The 24457-nt window shown below is 39.0% G+C and overlaps 1 protein-coding gene across 1 annotated transcript; it reads right to left on the bottom strand.

The window, feature by feature from the left end:
- Positions 1-537: 537 nt before the first annotated feature.
- Positions 538-19808, bottom strand: LOC127979389 (collagen alpha-2(I) chain). The gene is made up of 50 exons (XM_052584812.1): positions 19618-19808; positions 18920-18921; positions 16935-16970; positions 16615-16698; positions 16086-16142; positions 15911-15955; positions 15677-15730; positions 15530-15583; positions 15369-15422; positions 15229-15282; positions 14803-14856; positions 14393-14437; positions 14155-14253; positions 14005-14058; positions 12208-12306; positions 12066-12110; positions 11554-11652; positions 10986-11039; positions 10771-10878; positions 10352-10405; positions 10061-10159; positions 9834-9887; positions 9611-9709; positions 9467-9520; positions 9301-9354; positions 9143-9196; positions 8692-8745; positions 8533-8577; positions 8336-8434; positions 8152-8259; positions 8002-8055; positions 7856-7909; positions 6689-6742; positions 6466-6519; positions 6212-6319; positions 5099-5152; positions 4947-5000; positions 4678-4839; positions 4479-4586; positions 4283-4390; positions 4134-4187; positions 3856-3963; positions 3698-3751; positions 3492-3599; positions 3298-3351; positions 3096-3203; positions 2692-2938; positions 2397-2581; positions 2029-2271; positions 538-1782 (listed from the first exon to the last, which is right to left on the bottom strand). The coding sequence occupies exons 1-50, from the start codon at positions 19685-19687 to the stop codon at positions 1636-1638; spliced, it is 4059 nt and encodes a 1352-aa protein (XP_052440772.1). The 5' UTR covers positions 19688-19808; the 3' UTR covers positions 538-1635.
- Between the last annotated feature and the right edge of the window lie 4649 nt (positions 19809-24457).

Raw genomic sequence — 24457 nt, 5'->3', positions numbered from 1 at the left:
GTGGTTTAGCAAATAATAATAATAATAATAATAATTGGCAGGGATCCCCAGACCTATATAATTAGTGTGCCTCCTCTATTTTAAAACCCACTAGCCGCCACTGTAATCTATAAAGGTGCAAAATGCATTAACTTACACATCTTTGAGAATCAAATATTCCATGATGTAGTTAACATGTTTGGAAAAATTTAGAATTAAAAGGAAAACATAAATAAAACAAGTTATACAGTGCTATTGTGATTGCTGTTTGTCAGCACATCCCCCAACTTGTGCCCTCTCAAAAATAATTAGTGCATGACAACCTTGAATAATGTAGATAATTAAAAAGGAATCAATTTAGTTAATAGTAATGGGACCCATATTAAATGTTGATCCCTGTGATAAATTATGCTGCCTGGTTAGTAGTGGGGATGTTGGTTAGTTATCAAAAAGATTTGACACACACAATGTGTAGCATTTAATGCTATCGTTTCTGTGTAAAAATAGACATGTTTGGATTCTCTACAAATACAAACATCATGTTTGAAACATGCCAAGTTGCAGTGACTGCCTTTTTATTTGATTCAAAAGTGAGAAAGATTTTGCCATCTGAAAAGCATGTCATAACTATGAACAGAGGAAAATTTACTCTAAATGGCAATAGATTCAAAGTATTTTTTGCTAAGAAACAAAACACCCATTTCTTCGCATACAATAGAAAACCCATTTCATGTTTTGAAAATAAACACATTGAAATTGTTTGCTAGTGAATTAAGCAATTAAAAATTAGGCAGACATTCAAAATATTTTTTCCCAACATTAAAGCACTTAACTCATGGAATAATGTGTTTCGGAACATTGGACATGCTTTATTTTCAGAACTTTTCACAATTTATTTAAACATCTCACATATACAAAATAGGTACAATAAACTTTGTGGTTTGTTTGGAAAGAGAGGCCTCTGCAACCTTTTGGATGAACTGTGCTGTCAGTATTAACACTGGGGGCGTAAAAGAATGTAATGCCAAAACAAAACAAAAACTCTTGAGAAAACAAAACAAAAAAGTAAAAACCAGATAAGGAATATTCCACCTGCTTAAAAATGGGGTTATCAGGGGGACCTGTGCAATATTCCTCAGAGACAATCCAAAGTAATACAGTAACAGTGGTTTCCTCCACAGCTGCGTGTATAGCACCATATAATATCACTGCTTCAAGTATTGGAGCACCTTTGAAACAGGACAGAACTTGAAGCCTTAGTACCAACTAGTGACAACTAGGATGTTGATTATTATTTTCCTTTACACATGAGGTAGTTTAAACCGTACAGAAATTGTGGTTTTAAACTTCCTCTTTGGAAGATATACAAAGACCACAAAGTGATGTATACTTTCATTGTTTTTATTACACTTCTTTTATTTTTACAAAATGATGACATGTCCCATAACATGGTGTTATCCTGTGTCTCTTTGGGCTGCTGTATTAATTTGCATTGTGCAATGCTCTGTTCAGTCCATTGGTCCTCTCCGATAGAACCCAGCTTAAGCAAGTGGATTTGCAGAAAGAAATCAGCTTTCAGTATAAAAAACACAGAAAGAAGGGCAGAGATTTTTCTTTTTTTCTTTCTTTCTCTCGTTTAATTTATCATGAGTCTATTTATTTGAAACAGACTGGGCCAATGTCCAAACCAAACTCTTGATCTGCGCCACCAATGTCCAAAGGTGCAATGTCGAGGATGGGAAGGCGAGATGGTTTATTTGTTCTGTATTCAATGACTGTCTTGCTCCACTGGCCAGTGTGTCTCTGCAGGGATGCAACGAAAAGATAAAACATGATAAGTGACTTCTTTTTTTGACAAGCATCATACTGTCATATACATGCCAAGGTGTAAACATGTATAGACTAGTGTAATTGTGACAGTCTATCTCATATGCATGTTGAACACTATCCTCTGTTGACTGTAAACTCTTAACCTCATATTTTGTACATATCGTGCTAACTGGATGAAGATTTTTGTCTGTTTAATCAAAGTGTAGAAAGAGAACTTACACTGCAGCCATCCTCTAGGACGCTGAAAGTGAAGCGGTTGTTGCCCTCCGCCCTGAGCTCCACATCATTTGAGCCCTGCAGCAACACAGCCTTTTTCAGGTTTCCATTCTCGGCATCCATGTAGGCAATGCTGTTCTTGCAGTGGTAGGTGATGTTCTGGACTGCCTGGTTGGCCAGCAAACGCATGAAGGCCAGCTGAGTGGCCATGGACTGTGGGCTCAGGGTCTCATCATTGTAACCGAACTGAAAAGGGAATGGAAGACAACAACCTTCAGACTGCATTCTCTCGATAAATCTTGAACGGTCAGTACGGTAATTAATTAGGTCCTTTCTGACGTCTCGAACTTTTGTGAAATTCTTCAACTTACCTCAGTACCTCCATTGATGGTCTCGCCGAACCAAATGTGTTTCTTCTCCTGGGAGTTTCTGTACCAGTTTTTGCGTGGGATGCTCTCTGGGTGGGGGTGAATGCAGGTCTGGCCAGTAGAGAAGTCGCAGTACGCCTTGATGGCATCCATGGTGCAGCCCTGGTTGGGGTCGATCCAGTAGAAACCTACAAGGAAAGAAAACAGTACAGATCATTATGGAAAGTCATAGGAAGTAAGAACTATTGGAAGATGGGTTAAATCTGTTGGAAGACCTCCGACTGCTTTGGTCACTTACCACTGCTCCATTCAGGGTGGCTGAGCCTGATGTCACGGCAAGTACGGGCAGGGTTCTTCTTTGAGCCCTCAGGGGAAAGCAGATTGTCAATCTGAGTGTTCAAGGACTTGATGGTGGCATCCACCTCATAATCCTTAGCCCTGAGGGAGGCCTGGTCAGCTCTGTACTCATCATAGCCTCCAGATGTGTCATATCCACCACCAGCTGGACCAGCGGGTCCGGGAAGACCAGGAGATCCAGGAGGACCCTAGAGTCAAACACATTATAGATGAACCACACATTGTGTTCAACTGGGGTGTCCTCTCTACATTCCATCTCAAGGTAAGATACTGTAATTTCTATATTATATTTTACATTATATGTTTTCTGTGTCAAGAGTAATTCTCAAATGTATGTTTACTTACAGAAGGTCCGACATGTCCAGGAGGACCACGGTGTCCGGGGGGTCCAATAGCACCAGGCATGCCATTTGAACCGTCCTTACCAGGAGGGCCATTAGGACCAGCTGGGCCCTTAAGACACAATGCAGACAACCATTATGCCCATTTCCACACGTTTATTTCAAAATCCTGTGTGATAAGTCTTAAGAATGAGACCGTTACTTACTCTTGGACCAGCAGGGCCAGCCAAACCAGCAGGGCCGCTGTCACCAGAAGGACCCTGTAAGACAGTGTCATTTGTTCTCGTTCTGCAATCTTTTATGCCGAATCATTTGACTAATATGTATGAGAACTAAACAATATGTTCTTACAGGAAAAATACGTTGAAGCTTATTTTTAAGTTTAAGTTGTGCCACTTACATTAGGTCCGGGCATTCCCTGCAGACCAGGATGTCCACGAAGTCCCTTCATGCCCCTTTCTCCTTTGTCTCCAGCAACACCTTTCTCACCACGAGGTCCAGAAGGTCCCTGTTAATTTAAAGGAGACACTGAAATATCCATAGAAGCCATTGACTGGGTCGTTCAATTAAAGTGCCTTTAACAATGATGATGTCTGACAGACTTACAGGTGCACCCCTTGCTCCAGCGGCTCCAGCAGGGCCAGCAGATCCAGAAGGTCCCTAAAGGGGGTGTAAATGAGAGAATGGATTGATTACATGCGTGGTAGTCTCTAATTTCAGTGCATAATTTAGTAAATTCAGTGGCTTAGTTAAGTAACACATACAGATTCACCACGGTTTCCGGGTCTGCCAACAGCGCCTGATGGTCCATTGGGTCCAGGAGCACCAACAGATCCAGCAGGTCCAGGGGAACCAGGCTCACCACGGTCTCCCTGTTAGTTGAAATAGTCCAGTTCAATTACTTTTTTCATTTATATGTAACACAATCTGGTTTGGTAATTAACACTTTAGGATTTATTACAACACTACAGTCTAAGGATAAAGTTAGTAATGGTCTAATATAAAGAAATGCTTTGTCAGAAGTCATATCAAGGCTCTATACCTTAAGGCCAGCAGCACCAGGACGGCCAGGAGGTCCATCATTACCAGGGCTTCCCTACAAAACAACACAGTGAATATTGCATAAAAATTGTAATAAATAAAGAAAACTAAAAGTTGTGTGTCTTAAAATGAAGTACAATTGATACTCACCTCACGTCCAGCCTCTCCCTGAGGTCCAGTCATACCAGGCATGCCAATGTTGCCAATGGGCCCACGGGGACCAGGGGAACCAGCAGGACCAACTCTTCCAGGCTCACCCTAAAAACAAGCAAGATAAAAATTAATATTTACCCTGTAGCCTGTGAACTTTGACCAGTTTGGACACAATCGGGGTCAGTGCACTTACAACAGCACCGGGGCCACCAGGAAGACCACGGTCACCTCTGGAGCCAGGAAGACCATTGAATCCCTGAGATCCCAGCTGACCCTGAGGCCCAGCAGATCCAGGTGCTCCCTGATTTAAAAAAAAAGTTTTTCATAATTTGTAATTCATACTACATAATACTTTGTATTTAATGTGGTCTGACATGTTAGGTGGTACTTACAGGTGCGCCAGCCTCTCCGGGAGATCCCTTCTCTCCAGCCAGACCAGGTGGTCCAATCAGTCCATTCTCTCCTGGGGGACCAGCAGGGCCAACATCACCACGAGCACCACGTGGGCCATCTTTTCCAGGAGCACCAGTGGGACCAGCAGGTCCAACAATACCCTAATTGGTGGGAACAATTATATGTGAGACATATCCTGAAATTATACAAGTGCTAGCATGAAGCATTAGGTTTGGACAGCTTCATTTAATTATCTAATATTACTCACAGCAGGACCAGGAGGTCCAACTCTGCCAGCAGCACCAGGGAAACCAGTCAGACCCTAGAACAGAGACAGAAATTCATGAGTTATGTAGGAAATGTCACACAGCTAAACAAGTAATATAAATTAATATATAAATCCATAAAAAACATACTTACAGGTGGACCAGAGTCACCACGGGCACCAGGTGGGCCAGCAGGACCGGCGGGACCCTAAAGATGCACAAGAAATTAAAATAAGTAAAAAGTCATAAAGATACATTGGATGTGTAATCCAATATAATCTTGACTGAGACATGAGGTGAAATGTCAAAACTACAATACTTTTCAGAAGCAAAGTAAAGTCATGTACAGTTTTTCCTTCTTCCGTTTAAAAAAAATCTCTGTCCACATGAAAATACAAATGCATGCTATGAAGCATTGTCAAGAGCATGCCAAGCCAACAGGTGGCGATATAATCTCAACCATTAAAGCCATGTTGGCCAATCAGAAGCCTGAAAAAGTTTCCAGGAGGTGGAGATAACAGTACTGGCTCCGACGTCACAAGCCTTAAACGTCGGTTTCGTTGTCAACATGAGAACACTGCAAATTGAATTTTTGAAAACCTTTGCATGTTTGGACCATAGACTGTATAAAAACATGGACGTAGTGTCCGTGATGTCACCCATAGGCTTCCGAAGAGCGTTTTTGAAGTCAAAAGTGGGCGGAGGCGGCCATCGATATCTTGGGAGCTGCGCGTCACTCCATGATAATTGAAAATAGGCAAAAAGGTCGGAGCTGGTTGCTTAAACCATGCCCACCTACTGTAGCTCAACGGTGGTGATAGCAGCGGCAATCCACCTGTCACTCAAGTAGCCACGCCTTTAATTATGCTGAACTTTAAGGCTTAATATAATTTAAACGGATGAGTTATAAAAAAAAATTCACCCCCTCACAATTGTCATGAAGGGTTAAAATTTGCTATATAGACCGAAATAATTTTTGAATCAAGCTGTAAAAATGTTTTTTTTTCTGCTGTAAAGTTGGGCATTTTAACATGGGAAGTCTATGGGATTGACTCCCTTTTACAGCCAGCCTCTAGCGGCCAATCGAAGAATTACAGTTTAAGTGTCATCTTCACGAGAGAGAGCGGGAGACAAACGGCCAAACTGCGAAGAACAAGTTGCGGTTTTAAAAATGACCGCCTTCATGTGGACAGGGCCAAATTCTCATTAAGATATGTTTGTTCAACAGTTTATATTGAGTTTATATTAGATGTAGTCTCAAACTTACGAGAGGTCCAGTATTGCCAGCAGGACCAGCAGGGCCTGGGGGTCCAACATCACCCTTTCCACCAGCAGGTCCTTTCTCACCTCTTTGTCCAGTCTGGCCATCAGCACCCTACAAGAATCATTGAATCCCTGTCAGTTTTTAGTTCATATGTGTTCAAAGTTTTTTAAAACAGCTGATTTGAAAGTCTAAAAATTTACATATGAATCACAATAAATCTTTAGAAGCTGACTTCAGGAGAATTCACATGGACTTACAGGGGGTCCAGCAAATCCAGAAGGTCCAGCGGGGCCAGACTCACCACGTTCGCCCTAAAATACATGTCAAGATTTGAGTATGAATGCTTGTTTCTGAAGTGAATTATAGTTAGTGCACTGCTCTTTTTTTAGTTCCTTAATATCGGGCAATCATAAATATAATAATAATAAATGAAATAATTATTGTATCAGTGTGTAGTAAAGAACTGATTGTAATACTCACAGGAGCACCACGGGCACCAGCAGGTCCAGCAGGGCCAAAAGAGCCAGTCTCACCCTGAAAGAGAACACAGAGATAGGTTTGATCAGAATGATCTTTACAGCTACCTAAAGAAAGTGCTTTTGCCAGTCTTCCAAGTTAATTATTTGTAGGTTATCACCTTCTTTTTGGCTGCAAAAAGTCTGAAGGAAGAACCTGTAAATCATTTTGGAGAACCCTCAGAACAGTTCGGACACAATCACACTGTTCACATAACTTAAATGTGGCCCATTTCCTTGTATGACATTCCTTAAACATCTTACCTTAGCATGCTGAACAAATTTGTATTTCACATTTAATATGTTTTGTCATAAAAATCTGAAGAATGTTGGATTTCCTTTTTTTAAATCGATGCATTAGCATTTTAGTTGTTTTCACTGTTCAGAGTCAACACACATGGGCCTAGTGCAATTTAATAAGTCATTGGTAAATAAAGCTCACTTATAGCGTGCTAAATTAAATTGTTTTAGAAAACTGCATAAATTCCAACCTACTGTATTTACACTGAATTAACATTGCAAAAAAGCTCTTGTTTCCTCATGTAAAAGAGTTGTATAACAGAATAGTTTAGATTTTTCAGAAAGGAAAATGTGTCTGTCACTGAAGGTTTTAAAAATATGATTTCAACCAAATTTAAATACATGTAGAAATTTTTGTTGTTTATAAATATTTACTGTAGACGATCATCAAATAAAAAATAAAGATACAGAAAAGTAATCAAATCATGTGAAGGCTTTAACTTGACCCTAGCATTTTTGAATAACGGAATATTGTTTGAATTTTTCCAGCAGAGGGCAGCAGTGATTTTGACAGTTGTCATCAGGATTTCTTCTTCAAACAATGGACCAAGGATGCAATTTACTCGCCCCTTGAGAAGGTAAGAATCTTAATACATTTCTGTTGTGGTGTTCCATTAAATGTATTCCAGTGTGACCTTGTTCTCAATCATTTCAAATCCTCTTATATGATTTCACTTTTGAATTATGGTTACAATGTGTGATTCATCACTCAAGATCCATAAGGAATAAAATGAAAAACCCTTTGGACTGGTGTAAATATTTCAATGATTTAGAGTGATGCAACAATTTTCATTGATCTGATTGACATAGCAGTTGAGAGAATGCTGTTTACCTTGTCACCATTAGCACCAGCGGGTCCAGGGGGTCCACTGGGTCCAGGAGCACCCTACAAATTGTACCATAATACCATAAAATCAGGGCTACAAAACATTTGTGTAATTTTGTATGGAAATAGATAAAGGTACTGGGTATACTCACACGGGCGCCATCTCTTCCAGCATTGCCCTCTAGTCCTCTGTATCCTTGCTCACCCTGTGTATAAGAGAAATGTTTTAGTCCATTGTAAGAGACTAAAGATTTGACAACATATTCATTATAGAGTGACAAGAGCATTGCTCCAAAACATACCTTCTCTCCTTTAGGTCCAGGGGTTCCAGCGGTACCACGCTCACCAGGCATACCAGCAGCTCCCTGGTGTCCAGGGCCACCAGCAGCTCCAGCTGCTCCAGGCTCTCCCTGAAGAATACAGATTTAGTCAGTTACACTCTAAATGATCTGTCTAGATGACATGTGCAGTGTCATGTGTACATACCTTGTTTCCATCAGGGCCAGGAGTACCAGCAGGTCCACGAGCACCAATGGGTCCAGGAGCTCCAGCAGCACCAGCGGGTCCCGGGGTTCCACGCTCTCCCTAAATAGTAATAAATGTACAGAAGAACCGTAAGACAGGCTCATTTCTTCTCATGTGAGAATAAACACAGCGCAAGAAATCAGAGAAAGTTAAGTCACCTTCACGCCAGCAGGTCCAGATACACCTTGCTCTCCAGGGATACCCTGTTGAGAGATAAGAAATATGTGTAATGATTTGCATGACATTATGCATCCAGTATTATGCAAGTGATCCAAAAACGGTGTAAGCTGCTTAACATCTGAGCCATGAAAACTTACTCTGTCTCCGGGCTTGCCGGCCTCACCAACAGGTCCAGCGGGGCCAGGAAGACCCTGTTAGGATTAAACAGGAAACGCAAGTTCTTAATATTCAAACACTACACAAACAGGAAGGATTCTAGACTAGTACAAATGTATCTTATTCTATTTGCCTATGACAGTGATTCCCAACCATGGATACAACCATGGAGTACCTTGTGATTTTACTATTTTGTCTGGATTTCTTCACATTACAACTGCCCCCAAACTGTCACAGCTTTTAAAAGACATATAATCTTCAGCTACGTGATTAGACTATTTTCACCCACTGTATTGATTGAAGGAAACAATTTGTGGCCACATTTTGTACTTGAGCCCTACTTATGGGGTTCCAAGACAGACAGGAAGCCCTTCTTATATTTAACTACACACTTTAATCTTGAAAGAAGGCTTGTAAAAGTATGACACTGACCTGGAAACCAGGAGCACCAGATGCTCCTTGCTCTCCCTTCTCACCTGGAGCACCCTAAATTAAAAAAACAACAATCTGTTACCACTGAGAAACAGTGAAAGGTCATGTACTAATCCACACAGATAGTCTTTTAAGAAAATATGAGATGGCCTACTTACAGCAAGTCCGACGGGACCAGCAGGGCCGTTGTTACCATCAGGACCAGGAAGACCCTAAAGGAAAAGAGGAACGCAATCAGAGCAGCTCAAGAACTAATAACTCGCTTCTTGAGACTGGATACTGAAGTATGTTTATAACAGACATTTCTGTCTCTGAAATACTTACTCTCAGTCCAGTGGGACCAGCAGGTCCCTTCTCACCAGGCTTGCCAGGCTCACCCTACAGGAAGATTCATTGATAAGCTCAATAATACATTATTGTATTTGTGATATCTAAAGATGAAATGTTCAAAATGCAGTCGATACTTACAGAAGGTCCCTTAGGACCGGGGAATCCAATATTACCGGGCTGGCCTCTGGGGCCAGTTGGCCCAGGGGGGCCAGTGCGACCATCTTGACCAGAAGGCCCCTAGAGAACAGCATATAAAGTGGTGATGAGTGTGCACAAAGCACAATGATCATGGATTACTAATACTTTACTGGGTACCTTGAACTATGTAAAGTAAGAATATAAAAACTGTGATTGTACTCACAACAGGCCCTTCCTTTCCAGGGGGTCCAGAGCTGCCGGGGCTACCAGGGAGACCCTGAAAAGATATACAGTAATGTGATGGTATTGTTCATATGGTCGCATGTCAAGAATGATTGATCTCAATGCATATTATAAAATAGGAGAAATGCCACGTTTCTTGTTTTGTGATTTACAGATTTTGTCATAATGGACTGGACAGATATAAAGTAGTAAGAGGCTGATACTCACTCTAGCTCCAGTAAGACCAGGCTCACCAGCACGACCGGCATCTCCAGGAGGTCCACGGGCTCCAGGGGCACCAGTAGAACCACGGGCACCAGGCATGCCCTACGGCACAAGATTCATAGATCAGAGTCTTAAATATAGTATCAGAACTATGTATAATTGCATGGATTTTGCTTGAAAACTATTATATAATGTATATGTTTACATATTTTGTGACACCACTGTCACATTCTATATACACTATATAGCTTGTTTAAATACAGAACCGTTCTTTTAATATCGCTTGAATCTTACCATTGGGCCCGATCTGCCAGCCAGACCAGGCAGACCACGAGTACCAGCAGCTCCCTGTAAGAAACATGAAATTACATAGATTAGTAAAAAGAAATAATAAAAAACATAACTAATTACATATATATTTAATGGAGTAAATTAACCATTGTATCAAGCTTTATAATTATTTAGCATTATTCTTATTCATAGTCTTGGATTTGTAATTCTTTTTTCAATATTCTGTACTGTTGTGTTTTTTCTTTCAAATCATTGGCCCACTAACCAACTCAATCTGGTGATCATACATGTGTATTGTTTTATTTTTGTCCCTGTAGTACTCTTATAAATCAAGTTTCCATTCTCTCTCTGACACTTACAATTAAAGTGGAGACCCCCCTAACATATTAAAATTAACATTTTATTATTAAGATCAAACTTACCCTAGGTCCACGCAGTCCAGCGGGTCCAGTAGCTCCCTGCTCACCAGTCGACCCTCTCTTGCCCTCTTCACCAGAAGGACCAGGGGGTCCCTGAGGACCAGCACTACCCTGTACAGGAAAAAGACAAAGGAGAAAGTGAACAAGGACATTCAGCCATAACACAGATTATATATGCTTTATAAATTGTTTAGATGACTGGCAGTGTGTATACTCACAGGTTCACCCTTGACACCAGAATCTCCCTTCACTCCAACGGGTCCGGGGTCACCCTGAGCATTGAAAAGTTCAAAGGTTAGACCATTATATAACATGTACATATCTGAATAAAAAAATAAGAATATGCACAAAAATAGAGTCATGCACCAAAATGAAAATATTGAATTGTTTTACTCAGAATAATTGAATAAAATAACATAATTGAATTTAATAGAATAACATACTTTTTTTTCGCCGTAAAATACATAATTAAAATGTCTCCTTCAGCTGGTGTTACTTCTGATTAAAATCTAGTCTCAGACTATTTTGTTTTAGTAAAATGACTGTATAGAACTAAACCTTGCGGAATTATGTTACTATTGATTTTTGACTGAAAATACCATATCATGACAATTGCACTCATTGTCTAAGTGTGCTGTCTCTTCAACTGAAAACGTGACTTCTTTTTCAGCATGAGTTTAAATGACATCTAATTAAACCTGGATTTCTCATAAAACTTCCCAACCTATTTTTTCTTTCAGCCAAAACCCCAAAAATGGCAGCTAAGACCAATCAGATGGTACTCACAGCAAGACCTCTTGGGCCAGAGGCTCCAGAAGGTCCCTGGGGGCCAGGGCCGCCTCTAGGGCCAGGGAAACCAGGGGCACCAGCAACTCCAGGGGTGCCCTGTGGAATATACCAAAAAATACATGTAAAAAAAAAAAGAACATATGCTTTCACACAAACATTGAATTTGTTGTAATGTTACTTCAAGGTAAAGCAAACAGCTTTCAATAAGTCAGTTAAGATATATTTTTAAATTCATTTTGACACTTCAGTTAGTCAATTGTGATATGTTATTGCAATGTACAGCAATTGCTGTTTAAAAATGAAAAACAGTTTAAATAAAAATAATAAAGATTTCAAAACTAAAAATAAATGTATATAAAAAAGTAAAAATACAGAAAAATACTTCTAACATGATGTGTTTCCCAACAATTAGTAAATTATTTCCTCAAATAACAATGCAATTGTACTTTAAAATGATTAGCACAACACAATTATTTCAATTATTTAGTATGAATGATATGAAAACTTACAGCTGCTCCCTTAGCACCATTGAGACCATTAGCACCAGGGTTACCCTGTAAAAGTTCAAAGAGAAACATGTATACATATATAAAAAAAATTTCTTCAAGAAAATCAGATGAATTTATCTGCAAATATTTAAAATGCACTTACAGGGGGTCCAACTGGGCCCACAGCTCCGTTCGAGCCTGGCTCTCCTCTTTGTCCCTGAGGTCCAGATGGGCCAGTGGGACCAGCAGGTCCAATTTCTCCCTGTCAAATATTATAGACAGAGTAAGTTTCAGAAGGTAAAAGAGAGAAGGTTGTTATGATGAATTAAGGAAAGGCATTGTATGTGTAGAGCTTGAGATCTAATCAAATGATTTGAACTGGCAGTATTGGCTAATATTAGCATGTCTAGAGTGGGGAAAACATTTATTTGATCCCCTGTTGATTTCTTAAGTTTGCCAACTTAAAAATTTTTAAAATTTTTTATAGTACATTTATTTTAATGTATATAGACTGAATACCAACCCAAAAATCCAGAAAAAAACATAACATAAAAGTTTCAGTAAGTGAAATAAGTATTTGCTCCCCCAGCAAAACATGAATTAGTACTTTGTTTAGAAACCCTTGTTGGCAAGCACAGAGATAAGAATCCTCTTTACAGATCCTCTGTAAATCCTTAAGGTTTCTTGACTTTTGTTTAGCAACTCAGAGCTTTCTATAGGATTGATATCTGGAGACTGGCTGGGCCACTCCATGACCTTAATGTGTTTCTTCTTGAGGCACTCTTTTGGTGCCTTGGCGATATGTTTCGGGTCATTGTCATGCTGGAAGACCCACCCATGACCCATCTTCAGTGTCCTGGCTGAGGGGAAGGTTCTCATCCAAGATTTTACAGTACATGTCCCCGTCAATTGTGAAGTTGTCCTGTACCCTTAGCAGAAAAACAGCCCCAAAGCATAATGTTTCCACCTCTATGCTTGACTGGAGGGAAGGTGTTCTTGTCATAGTCAGCATTTCGCTCCATCCAAACAGTCAAGTTAATGCCTAAGAGCTCAATTTTGGTGACATCTGACCACAGCACGTTTTCCCAAGTCTTCTTTGAATATTTAAGCTGTTCTTCTGCCTACTTTAAACGGGCCTGTACATGTGCCTTCTTAAGCAGGGGGACCTTCTGGATGCTGCAGGATTTCAGTCCATTGCGGCGTAGGGTGTTATTGATGGATTTGTTTGGTTACTGTGGTCCCAACTGCCTTAGGATCATTACAAGCTCCTCCTGTGTTCTGGGCTGATCCCTCACCTTTCTCATGATCATCCTTACCCCATGAGGCGAGATCTTGCACGGAGCTACAGACTGATACCGATTGATGGTTGTTTTGTATTTATTCCATTTCTGAATAATCGCACCAACAGTTGTCTACTTCTCGCCAAGCTTCTTGCTGATGGTCTTGTAGCCCATTCCAGCCTTGTGCAGAGCTACAGTCTTGTCTCTGACATCCTTTGACGGCTCTTTGGTCTTGCCCCTGGTGGTGGGAGAGGTTGGAATGGAAGATACACCTAACGAGTTGACATTAGGAGTAACTTCTCAAAGTGGCAGGATCTGTGTTCCACATGGGCACATAACAAATCAGTGGGAAGCAGAATTCTTGCTGTTTGGTAGGGGATCAAATACTTATTTTACTCATTTGATGCAAATCAATTTCTAACCTTTATATAAGTTTTTTTTTTTTTTTTTTTTTTTTTTTTTTGGTATTCAGTCTCTATAAGTTAAAATAAACCTACCATAAAAATGACAAACCCTTCGTTTCTTTGTAAGTGGGCAAACTTACAAAATCAGCAGGGGATCAAATAAATATTTCCCCACTGTATTAATCTTCTGACGCGTTGTTTTATGCAGATGTGCCTAGCAGATGTCAAATTTAGTTGAATTTGTTCAGTGTTGATTTCTCCACCTGGCACTCATACCTTAGGTCCAGGGCCACCAGGGAAACCGGGAGGACCAGCTGCTCCCAAAGGACCCTAAGAGGAGAGAAAATGTGTTACGTCTACATTAGGACTATGCCATAAGACACATTTTATGAGACAGAGAGGTCAAAGGGCATCTATTTCACTCACAGCAGGGCCAGCAGGACCAGTGTTGCCATCAGCACCGCGAGCACCAGCTGGGCCAGAAGGACCAACACGACCTCTCTCACCAGGAAGACCACGACCACCCTGTGCAACAAGAGGATTGAGATATCTACTTAATAAAAAGAGTGTTTTAAGACCATTTAAGCTGATACAGTGATTTGTGCTGGAGGCAGAATTGGGATATACGATGAAGATTTTCATAAATTTAAATTTTTTGACTCACTGCCTGTCCGGGGATTCCGTTTGCTCCAGGAGCACCATTCTCACCCTGTTGAAAAAAGAAAAACAAAAGCCTTTAAAATATGACAAGATATATTTGACTTGATTCATGCACTATAAAATGTGGTAAGTGTGCTATACTTTGTAAGTAAAAATATCAGTAATAATAGTAATAATAATGTGTTTTATTTGTATAGCACCTTAATACACATAATGCAACTTCACAAGTATGAATATTTACTGTATGTAAAGCATCAGCAAGTGCAGTTTCTTTCATGCATACAGGAAAGTTGTTCTTTTGAGATGCACTCAATCGATTCCACTAAATGATGTTCTAAAATGTATTTTTTAAGGTGGCAGGTGCATTTCTTTATAGTCTGATATGTTTTAGGATGTTAAACCTTTGATTCCTACCTTAAGACCAGCGGCACCAGGCTCTCCTTTGCGTCCATCAAGACCAGTGTAACCCTGAGGAACAAGAAATTAAGATCATGGTTACTTAGATGTAAGCAATTGAAACTACATGTTAAGTGTTAACTACCAGTGTCTTCTGTTTGTTTCTTTCTTAATGCCAATCAAGCATCTATGGCTATATTCATGGAGAAAATCAGTTAATCCAGTTAATACACAAGTCTCATCTTTACACAGACTTGTCTTTAACTTGCATGTCTTTGTGGTGTGAGATACAGACACGGAGAGAACATGCCAACTCCACACAGAAAGGCCTCCTGTCCTAGCCGGGGCTCAAACCAGGAACCTTCTTGCTGTGAGACAACAGTGCTAGCCACTGTGCCACCCCCAACAATGTCTTCTCATCAGTCCTCAAAACTGAGCACTTACTCTGTGTCCCTTCATGCCAGGAAGTCCAGGAGTTCCGGGGAAACCACGGGCACCCTGTAGAAGAAAGAGCAAAGACGAGGTTTAGAGGTGAACACAAACATGCTTGATTTAAACAAAAATGTGCATTTTGATGCCCTTACCTGTGCTCCAGGGACTCCTCTGTCTCCAGGTTTTCCAGGTCTGCCATTGTTACCCTTTGAGAAGAATATAAAAGACGATGTCTAGACACAGTGTGTATACATGGGGCAATGCATGGTCGAGTTATAAGCTCAGTTTTAGTATATGGTATTATAGCACTCACATCGTCACCATTTTTGCCAGGAGGTCCAGGAGGTCCACGAGCACCAACAGCTCCCTGTAATGAAATGACAGAGAGAGAAAAATCAGCATTAAATTTGAACATTTCCAAACTGTGGGAAAGAAAACTGTGGTGACCAAGAGCACTTACAGCCTGTCCGGGCTCTCCAGGCTCACCAGCATGTCCTTGGAATCCCTGAGGTCCCTATATATTCACAGAAAAAGGAATAAATGTTACATTAATTCTTTTAGAGCTATAAACACCCAGATGAATACTTAATTAAATAATTGATTATATAAATAATAACTTACTCTAAATAATTTGTAATTACTATTTTGTTGAAAAGGTATCAATACTTCAATTAGTTTTTAAACAAATACTCACAGGGGCACCGGGAGGTCCAGCTGGGCCTCTAGGTCCCATCAAACCCTGAAAAAGTGAAAGTAAAAATGAGTGTGATCAGCAGTAGTTTAGATATTATGATAGTGAAATATTTTGGCAAGAAAAATCTGTTTTAGATGTCATCATGCTTGAGTAGTAAACATGATCATGAACTCACCATAGGTCCAGGGCCAGGTTCAGGTCCTTTAGCGCCATCATATTGAGCAGCAAAGTTCTAAAGAGGAAATTAAGCAACATATTTAGCAAAAAATGAATAAAACATATTGAGCAATACTAATAAATTATTTTATATCAGTAAATTATTGATTTATTTTATTTCCATAATACAATATTTTAATGCTAACGTTATATTCCAGTATCATCAAAAACAAAAACAAAAGAAATGGAAAGCTTGAGTTATTTTAGCATTTTATTGGCACAAACATTCTCTAAATGCTTCTTCTTTCATACTAAAATTATGACACTGTTTTTAGACTTGGGTTGAAAATAAATACATCGCACACTTTTGGAAGCCATTTTGAGGCCAAGGTTGAGGACAAAGGTTAAAGGTCAAATGTTAAACTGGGTCGAGGGGTAATGGGAGGATCGTGAGATTTAAATATAATTACCCACAAGCTTTAGTCACTGAATCGCAATGTAATAAACAAGTTTAGGTCTCTGGCCAAGTTTTTCTGTGTGAAACTTACTCCACCAAGACCAGGGGGGCCAGGGGGGCCGGGAGGCCCAGGAAGTCCAGGTCTGCCAGGTTTTCCATCTGGTCCTTTAGGACCCTGTGCAGAACGAGAACAAAAAACAAAATTAAGCTAGTTGTAATTGTTCTAATGTTTTAAAATGTGAAATGAATCTGTTGTGTTGATTTAAACTAGGCACCATGCTAATCTAGTGAAACTGAAACTCATACCAAAAATATACAGAATAGATTTTTCCTAACAAAAGTTTCCTATCCAGTCTCTTTGGCCTATATTAAATATGACAATAATGCTGAAAAGTTATGGGATAAACTTACCCTCTCACCTCTGGGTCCTTTTGGTCCCCTGGGGGCCTATTAACAGAAAAGTATAATCAGACAATTGTTTTAAAGTCCAACAGTATATTAATACTCTTTCATATGAAGACCACTTGCTTTTTTTATATGCATGCTTAGGGTTATAAAAAAAAAAAAAAAAAAAAAAACTGATGTTATCCCGATTTAAGTCACATTTTACACACACAGTCATAAACATGAACATTAGAACCAATGCTTATCTTTATTTAATTGCACATAGAAAAGGGAATAAATAAATACAGGATTTGTTTATTCCACCTTTCTAAGATTATTATGTCATTTGTTGTGCAATAGCTCATATCAAAATCATTTATTGTATTCTTAAAACTACAAACATGCAAATTAATCTTGCAAAACAATTATAACATGCACAGTGCAGTATGTATTCACTAACGTCAAGCCTGCTACTTAATTAGATATTAATGAAGGTAGCAATGCACCAGTCAAGGTACTTCAAGGAGCTCAGAGGCCTAGTCAAAAATAACAGGATTTTGAGCCTGTCCCATTGACCAAAATTTTATGTTTCTCATTAGGTTCCTTTAAGCACCTTTTATTGTTAGTGATCAATACTGTTACATGATATTCAGGTGAGCAATTTGATTCAGTCCCAAATACACATCAAATATGTATGCCAATTTGTATAATCTATGCATGTCCACTTGAGGGAACTGCTGTGCAAAATCCACCGGGCTGGAGGAATTTCTGCGGCATGTTGATTTTGTTACTTTGAGTCCACCTCTTCAGCAGGTCATCTAAAAAGATCCATTGTGCCCAGGTTGTCTGGTAGGCAGGATAGGGTGGTCTCTAGTTTCACTGACATTTGCTTGAGCCAATGGTGCTTTCCTTCTTCCCGTCACAGGCAAGAAGGAAAACCCCCAGAAATTCTGATAATCCGAAATGCTCTGTTATATTTGAGATTGACCAAAGGATCTTCTCACCGAATATCATCATCCATTTGGAGATTTGGGGATCAGATAAGGTAAATATCTCTATTAATTTAACTGAAATAACTTCATGCAAGTGTACTGACCGCTGTATGATGAAGATGGGGGTGGAGGAAAAAAACAGAAAGAGAGAGAAGGAGAGAGACACAGAGGTGATTAATTAGTTATACACTCCACATGTTGAAATATGGTAACAGTTCTAAACTTAAAAGTCTACTATTTATTATTCTAGGCTACTATTCACTCAGTCTAAAACATTTCAGAAGAATCTGAACAGAAAACAAACGTCAAGCTTTATGCTAAGTACAGTCCCCCAGTGTTAAAAGGAGAAAATATGCACAGGAATTGTTTTAGTTTTTTTTTTTTTTTTTTTTTTTTTTTTTTTGCATTGTTGCCAAAAAAAAAGAAGATCTTATTTTAGTAGGCCTGGATTGAATTTTGTGCATTTACATCCATGTCTTGCTGTAAAACAAAGTGTGCCTAGATGAGTAACTTGGGGTTACATTTGGTTTTATGACTGAGCGTCTGTAAGAATAGATGATGTACAAAACTTGTGTATAGTGCATTGGCTAAAAGTATTATCTCGAAATCCTTATTAATATACTTATCTACTTTATTACATTTACTAAAAACGTTTTATTTGTATGAATTAGTTATTATTAACTAGTCTAATTAAAGTGTGAAAAATCATAGTATGTTTTTTTTCTCAAAATAATATTTCTTACAAGTGGATGAACAAATATGCAATCTTTTGATTATATACAGTTTTAAATGTATATATAATATAGTACTGACCTAGGCTGAATTTATTTGTTGATGTACTATAGCAAGTGAGTCACAGGCAGTGGTTATCAGGTGCTACTACTACTAGAGGTCATCAGTGTTTGTTTACATGTTTAGGCCTTCCGGTTGCCATGACTCCTACTCGAACTAAATAGTTTTCATCCAGTAGGAGCAGCTACGTGTCATGTCACTTATTCTCCACCAGAAGGCGTATTTGACTGCTGGGTGGTGACCTTATGCCACAATAAATGCCAATTTTATGTTATCTAAAATTAGCTAAAACAAATCTTAACAAGTATTTTTTTTTAACTAATCAGTTTGTTCCAAAACACATTTATGATGTAAAGGCATACAATCTAATTTATGATATGATAGGCCTAGGATAGGGAATACGTTTATTGTTTAACATTTATTATTAGTAACCTTTTCATTATTTATACTGCAGTTAATTTAAATCAGATTATTAACAGTTTTACAGGATGTTGCTTAAAATTATGTTACAGACTTTAGCCAGCAGGGGGCCGATTTTACAGACCCCCATAATTAGAAAAAACACTCCTGGAGTGTGGGATAAACTAGGATTATTATTTTTAAGAGTTAACCAGCTGCCCGTAATTTGTCTATATTTTTATACTTTTTGTTCTTCTAGTTTTTAATAACTATGTCATATTTTTCCGTTTCTCGGTTTCTCAGCAACAGATGAAAATATCCCAGACGCGAAGAATCCATTAAAAAGATCCGCTGGATTTTACAGTGGCAAGCCAAAAGGAAACGCCTCAATTCTTCAGATGTAGTTCTAGCTTTCCTTGAGGTAATTTCCCAGCAAGGGTCAACCAAGCAAGCGCAGCAAATCCAGTAGAAGAAAGAAAAAGCCTTAAGATCCTTGGTAAGAAAAAAAAAGCTTATTTCAAACTTACATTGACATGATGCTAGGTACGAAGTCACTGCAAGCAGCAACAGAATCCGGGTATCCACAAAGCTGAGCATGTCTACTCCGACATGCAGACTCCTTGTGCTGCAGTGCCCTGGTTTTAACTACTTCAAGCAGGCATACAGTTGTGGTATAAACACCAAACTTCGCAGGAACCTGCTGCAGTGATGCTAGAATAATAAAGACCAACCAGCCCTATTTATATGGCAGGAGGTTCCCTTGACTGCGTGTCCAGAGTGAGCCCCCAAACCAATGGGAGAGAGAGCCTCTATGTGACTCTCATCCTAGCACTGCCCTCATCCCTGCCTCTCTCTCAGAACTTGGCAATACCTCGACAATGATGACGAGTACAACGTTTTAATTAGATCCATTCTTTTGAGGACGTGGACATGGTCGAGCTTTATAAGAGTAAAGCTTACCGTTTTTCTCAGGCTTTCAATGGCGCTTAGCTCAAGTGGAACGGATGGGTCCGAGCGCGTCCAGCGGATACTTGTGGCACGTTTTGCGCATTTGACGCATCTTTATAATGCGCTTCTGACCCCGGATTCACGGGAGATATATCTAACTGAAGATTTCTCGCTATGTTGACGTAACAAGTTCGTCTTTGGCACTTCGATTTGAAATGTAAAAACGCGCAACACTGTAGGCTATGATCAGGTCGCCAATACGCGCGCGTTTGGACTGAACTGTGGTTTCTTTTATTATGCATTACATTTATCTTCTTTGCCGTACAGATACCACACTGAAATCCTGACCCTTTTTTCTTGTTATGGTTACACTATGCAGACTGACATAGTATGCAATTCATTTTGAATGTCAAAAATGACGCTACTAAACCATACAGTGTACTGGTATATGACTATTCTTCAGTGATGAATGTTGTTAAGCCATGATGATTTTGCAGGGCTTAATATCTAAAAAGTATGAGTCCTGTAAAGTAAGAATTTAAAAACAGTATTAATAGGACAATAATTGTTAAAATACTAAAATTGTTAGAAAAAGTAGAGAGAACCAGTACAAAAATATTACATTGTATGACATTTGGGGATTGATTTATTGTTTCGTTTTTAGTTAAAAAAAATGTTTTCTTGCAAATCAGTGTGAAAAAGTCAGTGTGGCATAACTGACAAGCAGGAAGCCATCTTGTTGTCATGTGACAAGAAAAACAGTGATGATGGCTTTATTAGAACCTTATAATGTAGCATTTTTGTCATTTTTATGAGGATGCATTTTTTAAGGACTTTCTTCTTCAATGTTCAAACTCTATTGAGAGACAGTTTTTCTTTAGACCTTTATTTCAGCTCACTTTTAGCCAGAAGACCAAGACCAGTCTATGAGATCTATTTTCAGATCCTGCCTTCCTCAGTGCAGCTCTGGCCGCAGGACCAGACATGTCTGCAGCCAGAATCCACCATTTAGTCCTCTGCAGAATGTGGAGCTTGAAAGCACAGAAACCCTATGGCATGTTCCCTAAAACACACATTTACTGTGTCTACCAGTGTGTTTCAGTCTAATTCAATCTAAAGTTTCTTCCAATCTAAATATACTACCAATACGAACTCTGTAAAAAAAATGAGTAAAATGCACATGCTTTCAAGCTTTTAATTTTTTTTAATTTATTTTTTTAACTGGCTGAATGTTTCAGAGCTAAAGAGGGATCCCACACTGATTAAAAGCATCAGTTGTTGTTGGCTGCAGGATATTTCTATGCAGTTTACAGAACAATGTTCTGTTGTCATTAAACTACAAGTGGAACTATTATATTGATGTAAACATGGAAACTGAGGCTCACACATGCACACATAAACTCACTTGACACTTTATAATGAATGAGCAGATGCTACAATGCAAATAGCATGAATTTAAATATTTTTCAATGCTATTTATCTTATTGAGTACCATTATTTTTGTACCTCAGTTTATAATTGTAGTCCAGTGTGTATGATTAATTTTATTTATTAAAACCACAAAGGATGCCATATTGGGACCCTACTTGTCCCTTTTCCTAAAACCTAACCCTAAATCAGCCTGCAGTAAAGGTGTCCAGAAGCCATGCATGGTTTTGAGCATGTCGTCCCCTTGGAATTATAAGGTTCTATCTGCGTAATGAGTAGTTTTGAGATATTGAGCTTTAAAGTTTTTGTGTTCCATAGACTTCTGTAGATAGAACCTTTTTGTTTTTTCAATAAAAAATCCCAAAATGTACACAACTTATAACATCACATAATGTAAATAAATTGTCACAGAATAAGAATATGTGATTAACTCAATTTTGACAAAAATGTCAGATAGATCCTTATAATTCCAAGGGGACGATGTGTAAATAGAAGCCCAGTAATGATAACTGATGTGCAAGCATGTTTGTTTTCTTCAGTGTAATAAAATCCTGAGGTCTGTTACAGCCCACCCACTGTTTAAATGGTTAATTGGACAGGATGGGGAAGTTCATAGACTATGAGCGCTTAATTAGACTTCTCAGCAGGACTGTAACACGCACTGTAACTCACTAGTGTTAATGATGTCTATACAGACAGTGTCCATATAGCCTTATTTTGACATTTACTTGAAACCCAGAAAGGTTTGTGGCAATTAAAGTGTATTGAATACATACATTATACTAATTAGGCCTAAAAAAGCTGAATAACAAGTTTTCTTACAATGGCGGCTCCACTATTTCTTTTCCATTGGGCTGCACTTCTCTGCCAGAAAAATATTAGTCATTGCTGGAATGTCCAAGCAACTTGCTTGTAGCTAAAGCAGTGAAAGCAATGAGGGGGAGGAGCGTATGAGAGCAAATGTGTTTCAAAGATGGTCAGGCACTGCAGCATGTTCAGTCAAACATGGAATTCAACAGATTCAAGAGAGACTAGATGAAGAGTTGGGAACACATTAGTGAAGCAAATGAGGAATTAGAAGAAGAAAAAAACGCTTTTTTTTTTTTTTTGCTGACTGCATAAATTACCTTATTCATAACAGTGACTCATAACAATGATATTGTCAGTAGTAAAATGTTCTGAAAACTCCTAACTATAAAAGCATTATTGCTTAAATTACTAGAAAGTTAAACCACTGGTCAACTTTTATCAGTCAACTTGCTAAGTAGTAAAATCAACTAATGAACAAATTTGAGTATCTATGCAACGTTATTTTGACCTTTATGAAAGGTAATAATAATAATAAAGTAAGCATAAGAACAATATAGCAATAATAATCATCATAATTATGATTATGGTTTATAAATACAAGACAAATTTACCCTTTATCTTTTATTTATAAAATAGATTTATTAAAAAAAAAAAAAAAAAATTCCATGTTGAACAAGAAGATGCAAAGGATGCTAAATTTGAATTCTATGGCTATTTTGGAAAGCTCTGCTTGGTCTTAACATTGTGCTGTACATGTAGTCATATGCCTATTTTGGAGTAGTATATATAACAATAATTAATACTCATAAAATAATCGTTCATGATTTGAAATGTTTCTGAAACAGGATGAAGGCTAACTTTCTTTGTTCGTGCACCATTCACTATAATTACAATAATATTTGAGATCTCTAGTGTTGCTTTTCAGATGTTGCTCAGCTTTTATTGTCTGCCATTTTCCAGAACTCTCCTTCTTCCACTGAGGTCTCCACACTGCGAAGGGTTTGCTAGTGCTGGATGTTGTTGGATTCCAGATGTGCTAAGCTCAGGCATCGTGTGATTGGCTGCATGCTCAACCCAGTTTCTGTGTCTCAGATTTCTCCATATCCAGAGGCAGAGCAGAGGAGGTACATGGACCACAAAAAGCCTCATGTTAGAGGTTATCCACTGTACACCTGCTAGCTGCAACACGATCGGTATAAGACTATCATACCAGTGTGGCTGTGACAACATGTATCTAATGCACTCAGACACAAGCGTGAAAACTAAGAGTAAACAATGCAGATTCACAGCTTAACTATAGAGGAAGAGGGCCAAGAGACAACTGATTAAAAATATATATATATATGTATTAGGGGTGTAACGGTTCACAAAATTCACGGTTCGGTTCGATACGATACACTGATGTCACGGTTCGGTTCGGTTCGGTTCGATACGTTTTAGATACAGCAAAATGTAAAAACATCTCAACTTTTCAGAATGCCGCAAGCGCACCGCGGGTCATGTGACAAGAACCAACCAATCAGCTTCATCCTTTCCCGTAACAACGTTGAGAGCTCAGCCAAGATGAAGGAACAGCTGATCATAGTTGTATATGGATTGCAATTTTGAAATAAATTCAGTAGCAGAGCTACTGCAAGCGATTTTTAGAGCTGCAAATCCATTTATCCTTCGCTGAAATTTCCGCGTCTCATGGAGAGAGCACGTCATTGTTGCTTAGCAAAGACAGACGCCTCATGAGCGCTTCTGCCCGAGCGCTTTGGAAAGGAGGAGAAAGACGCGCTTAGCATTTTCCATGCGTTTTTAGGCACGATATGTGAACGGCCCCTAAGGCGCTCGCTCACTCAGCACGCGCTGAAGGCTCGTTGCAAAATGTCTAATGCATTTAACAGACCAGAAATATAAGATCCTAAAATAACCAACAGGTCTGGTGTTTGGGTTGGATTCCCTGTAAGCTATAGTGTCTAAATGCTGCAGGGATAGTTTGCTGCGTGCATGTTTCTCCTTTTTTTCGTCTTTTCCCAGATAGTACTGACGCATATATCCCAGATATTCCCGCTGGTTTTTTTTTTTTTTTTTTGTTGTAATCCCGCTGGTGTACCCTGTCATGTTGCAGATGCGACATACCGTTGTTTTTTTATCCACCACTCTCTTGCCATCACCATTATAGCTTAAAGGGAATCC

This window comes from Carassius gibelio, chromosome B19 (genome assembly GCF_023724105.1).
Source record: "Carassius gibelio isolate Cgi1373 ecotype wild population from Czech Republic chromosome B19, carGib1.2-hapl.c, whole genome shotgun sequence".
In the NCBI taxonomy this organism is placed as follows: domain Eukaryota; kingdom Metazoa; phylum Chordata; class Actinopteri; order Cypriniformes; family Cyprinidae; genus Carassius; species Carassius gibelio.
Note: the sequence above shows the minus strand (reverse complement) of the source record. Positions and strands in the feature narration are given on the sequence as shown.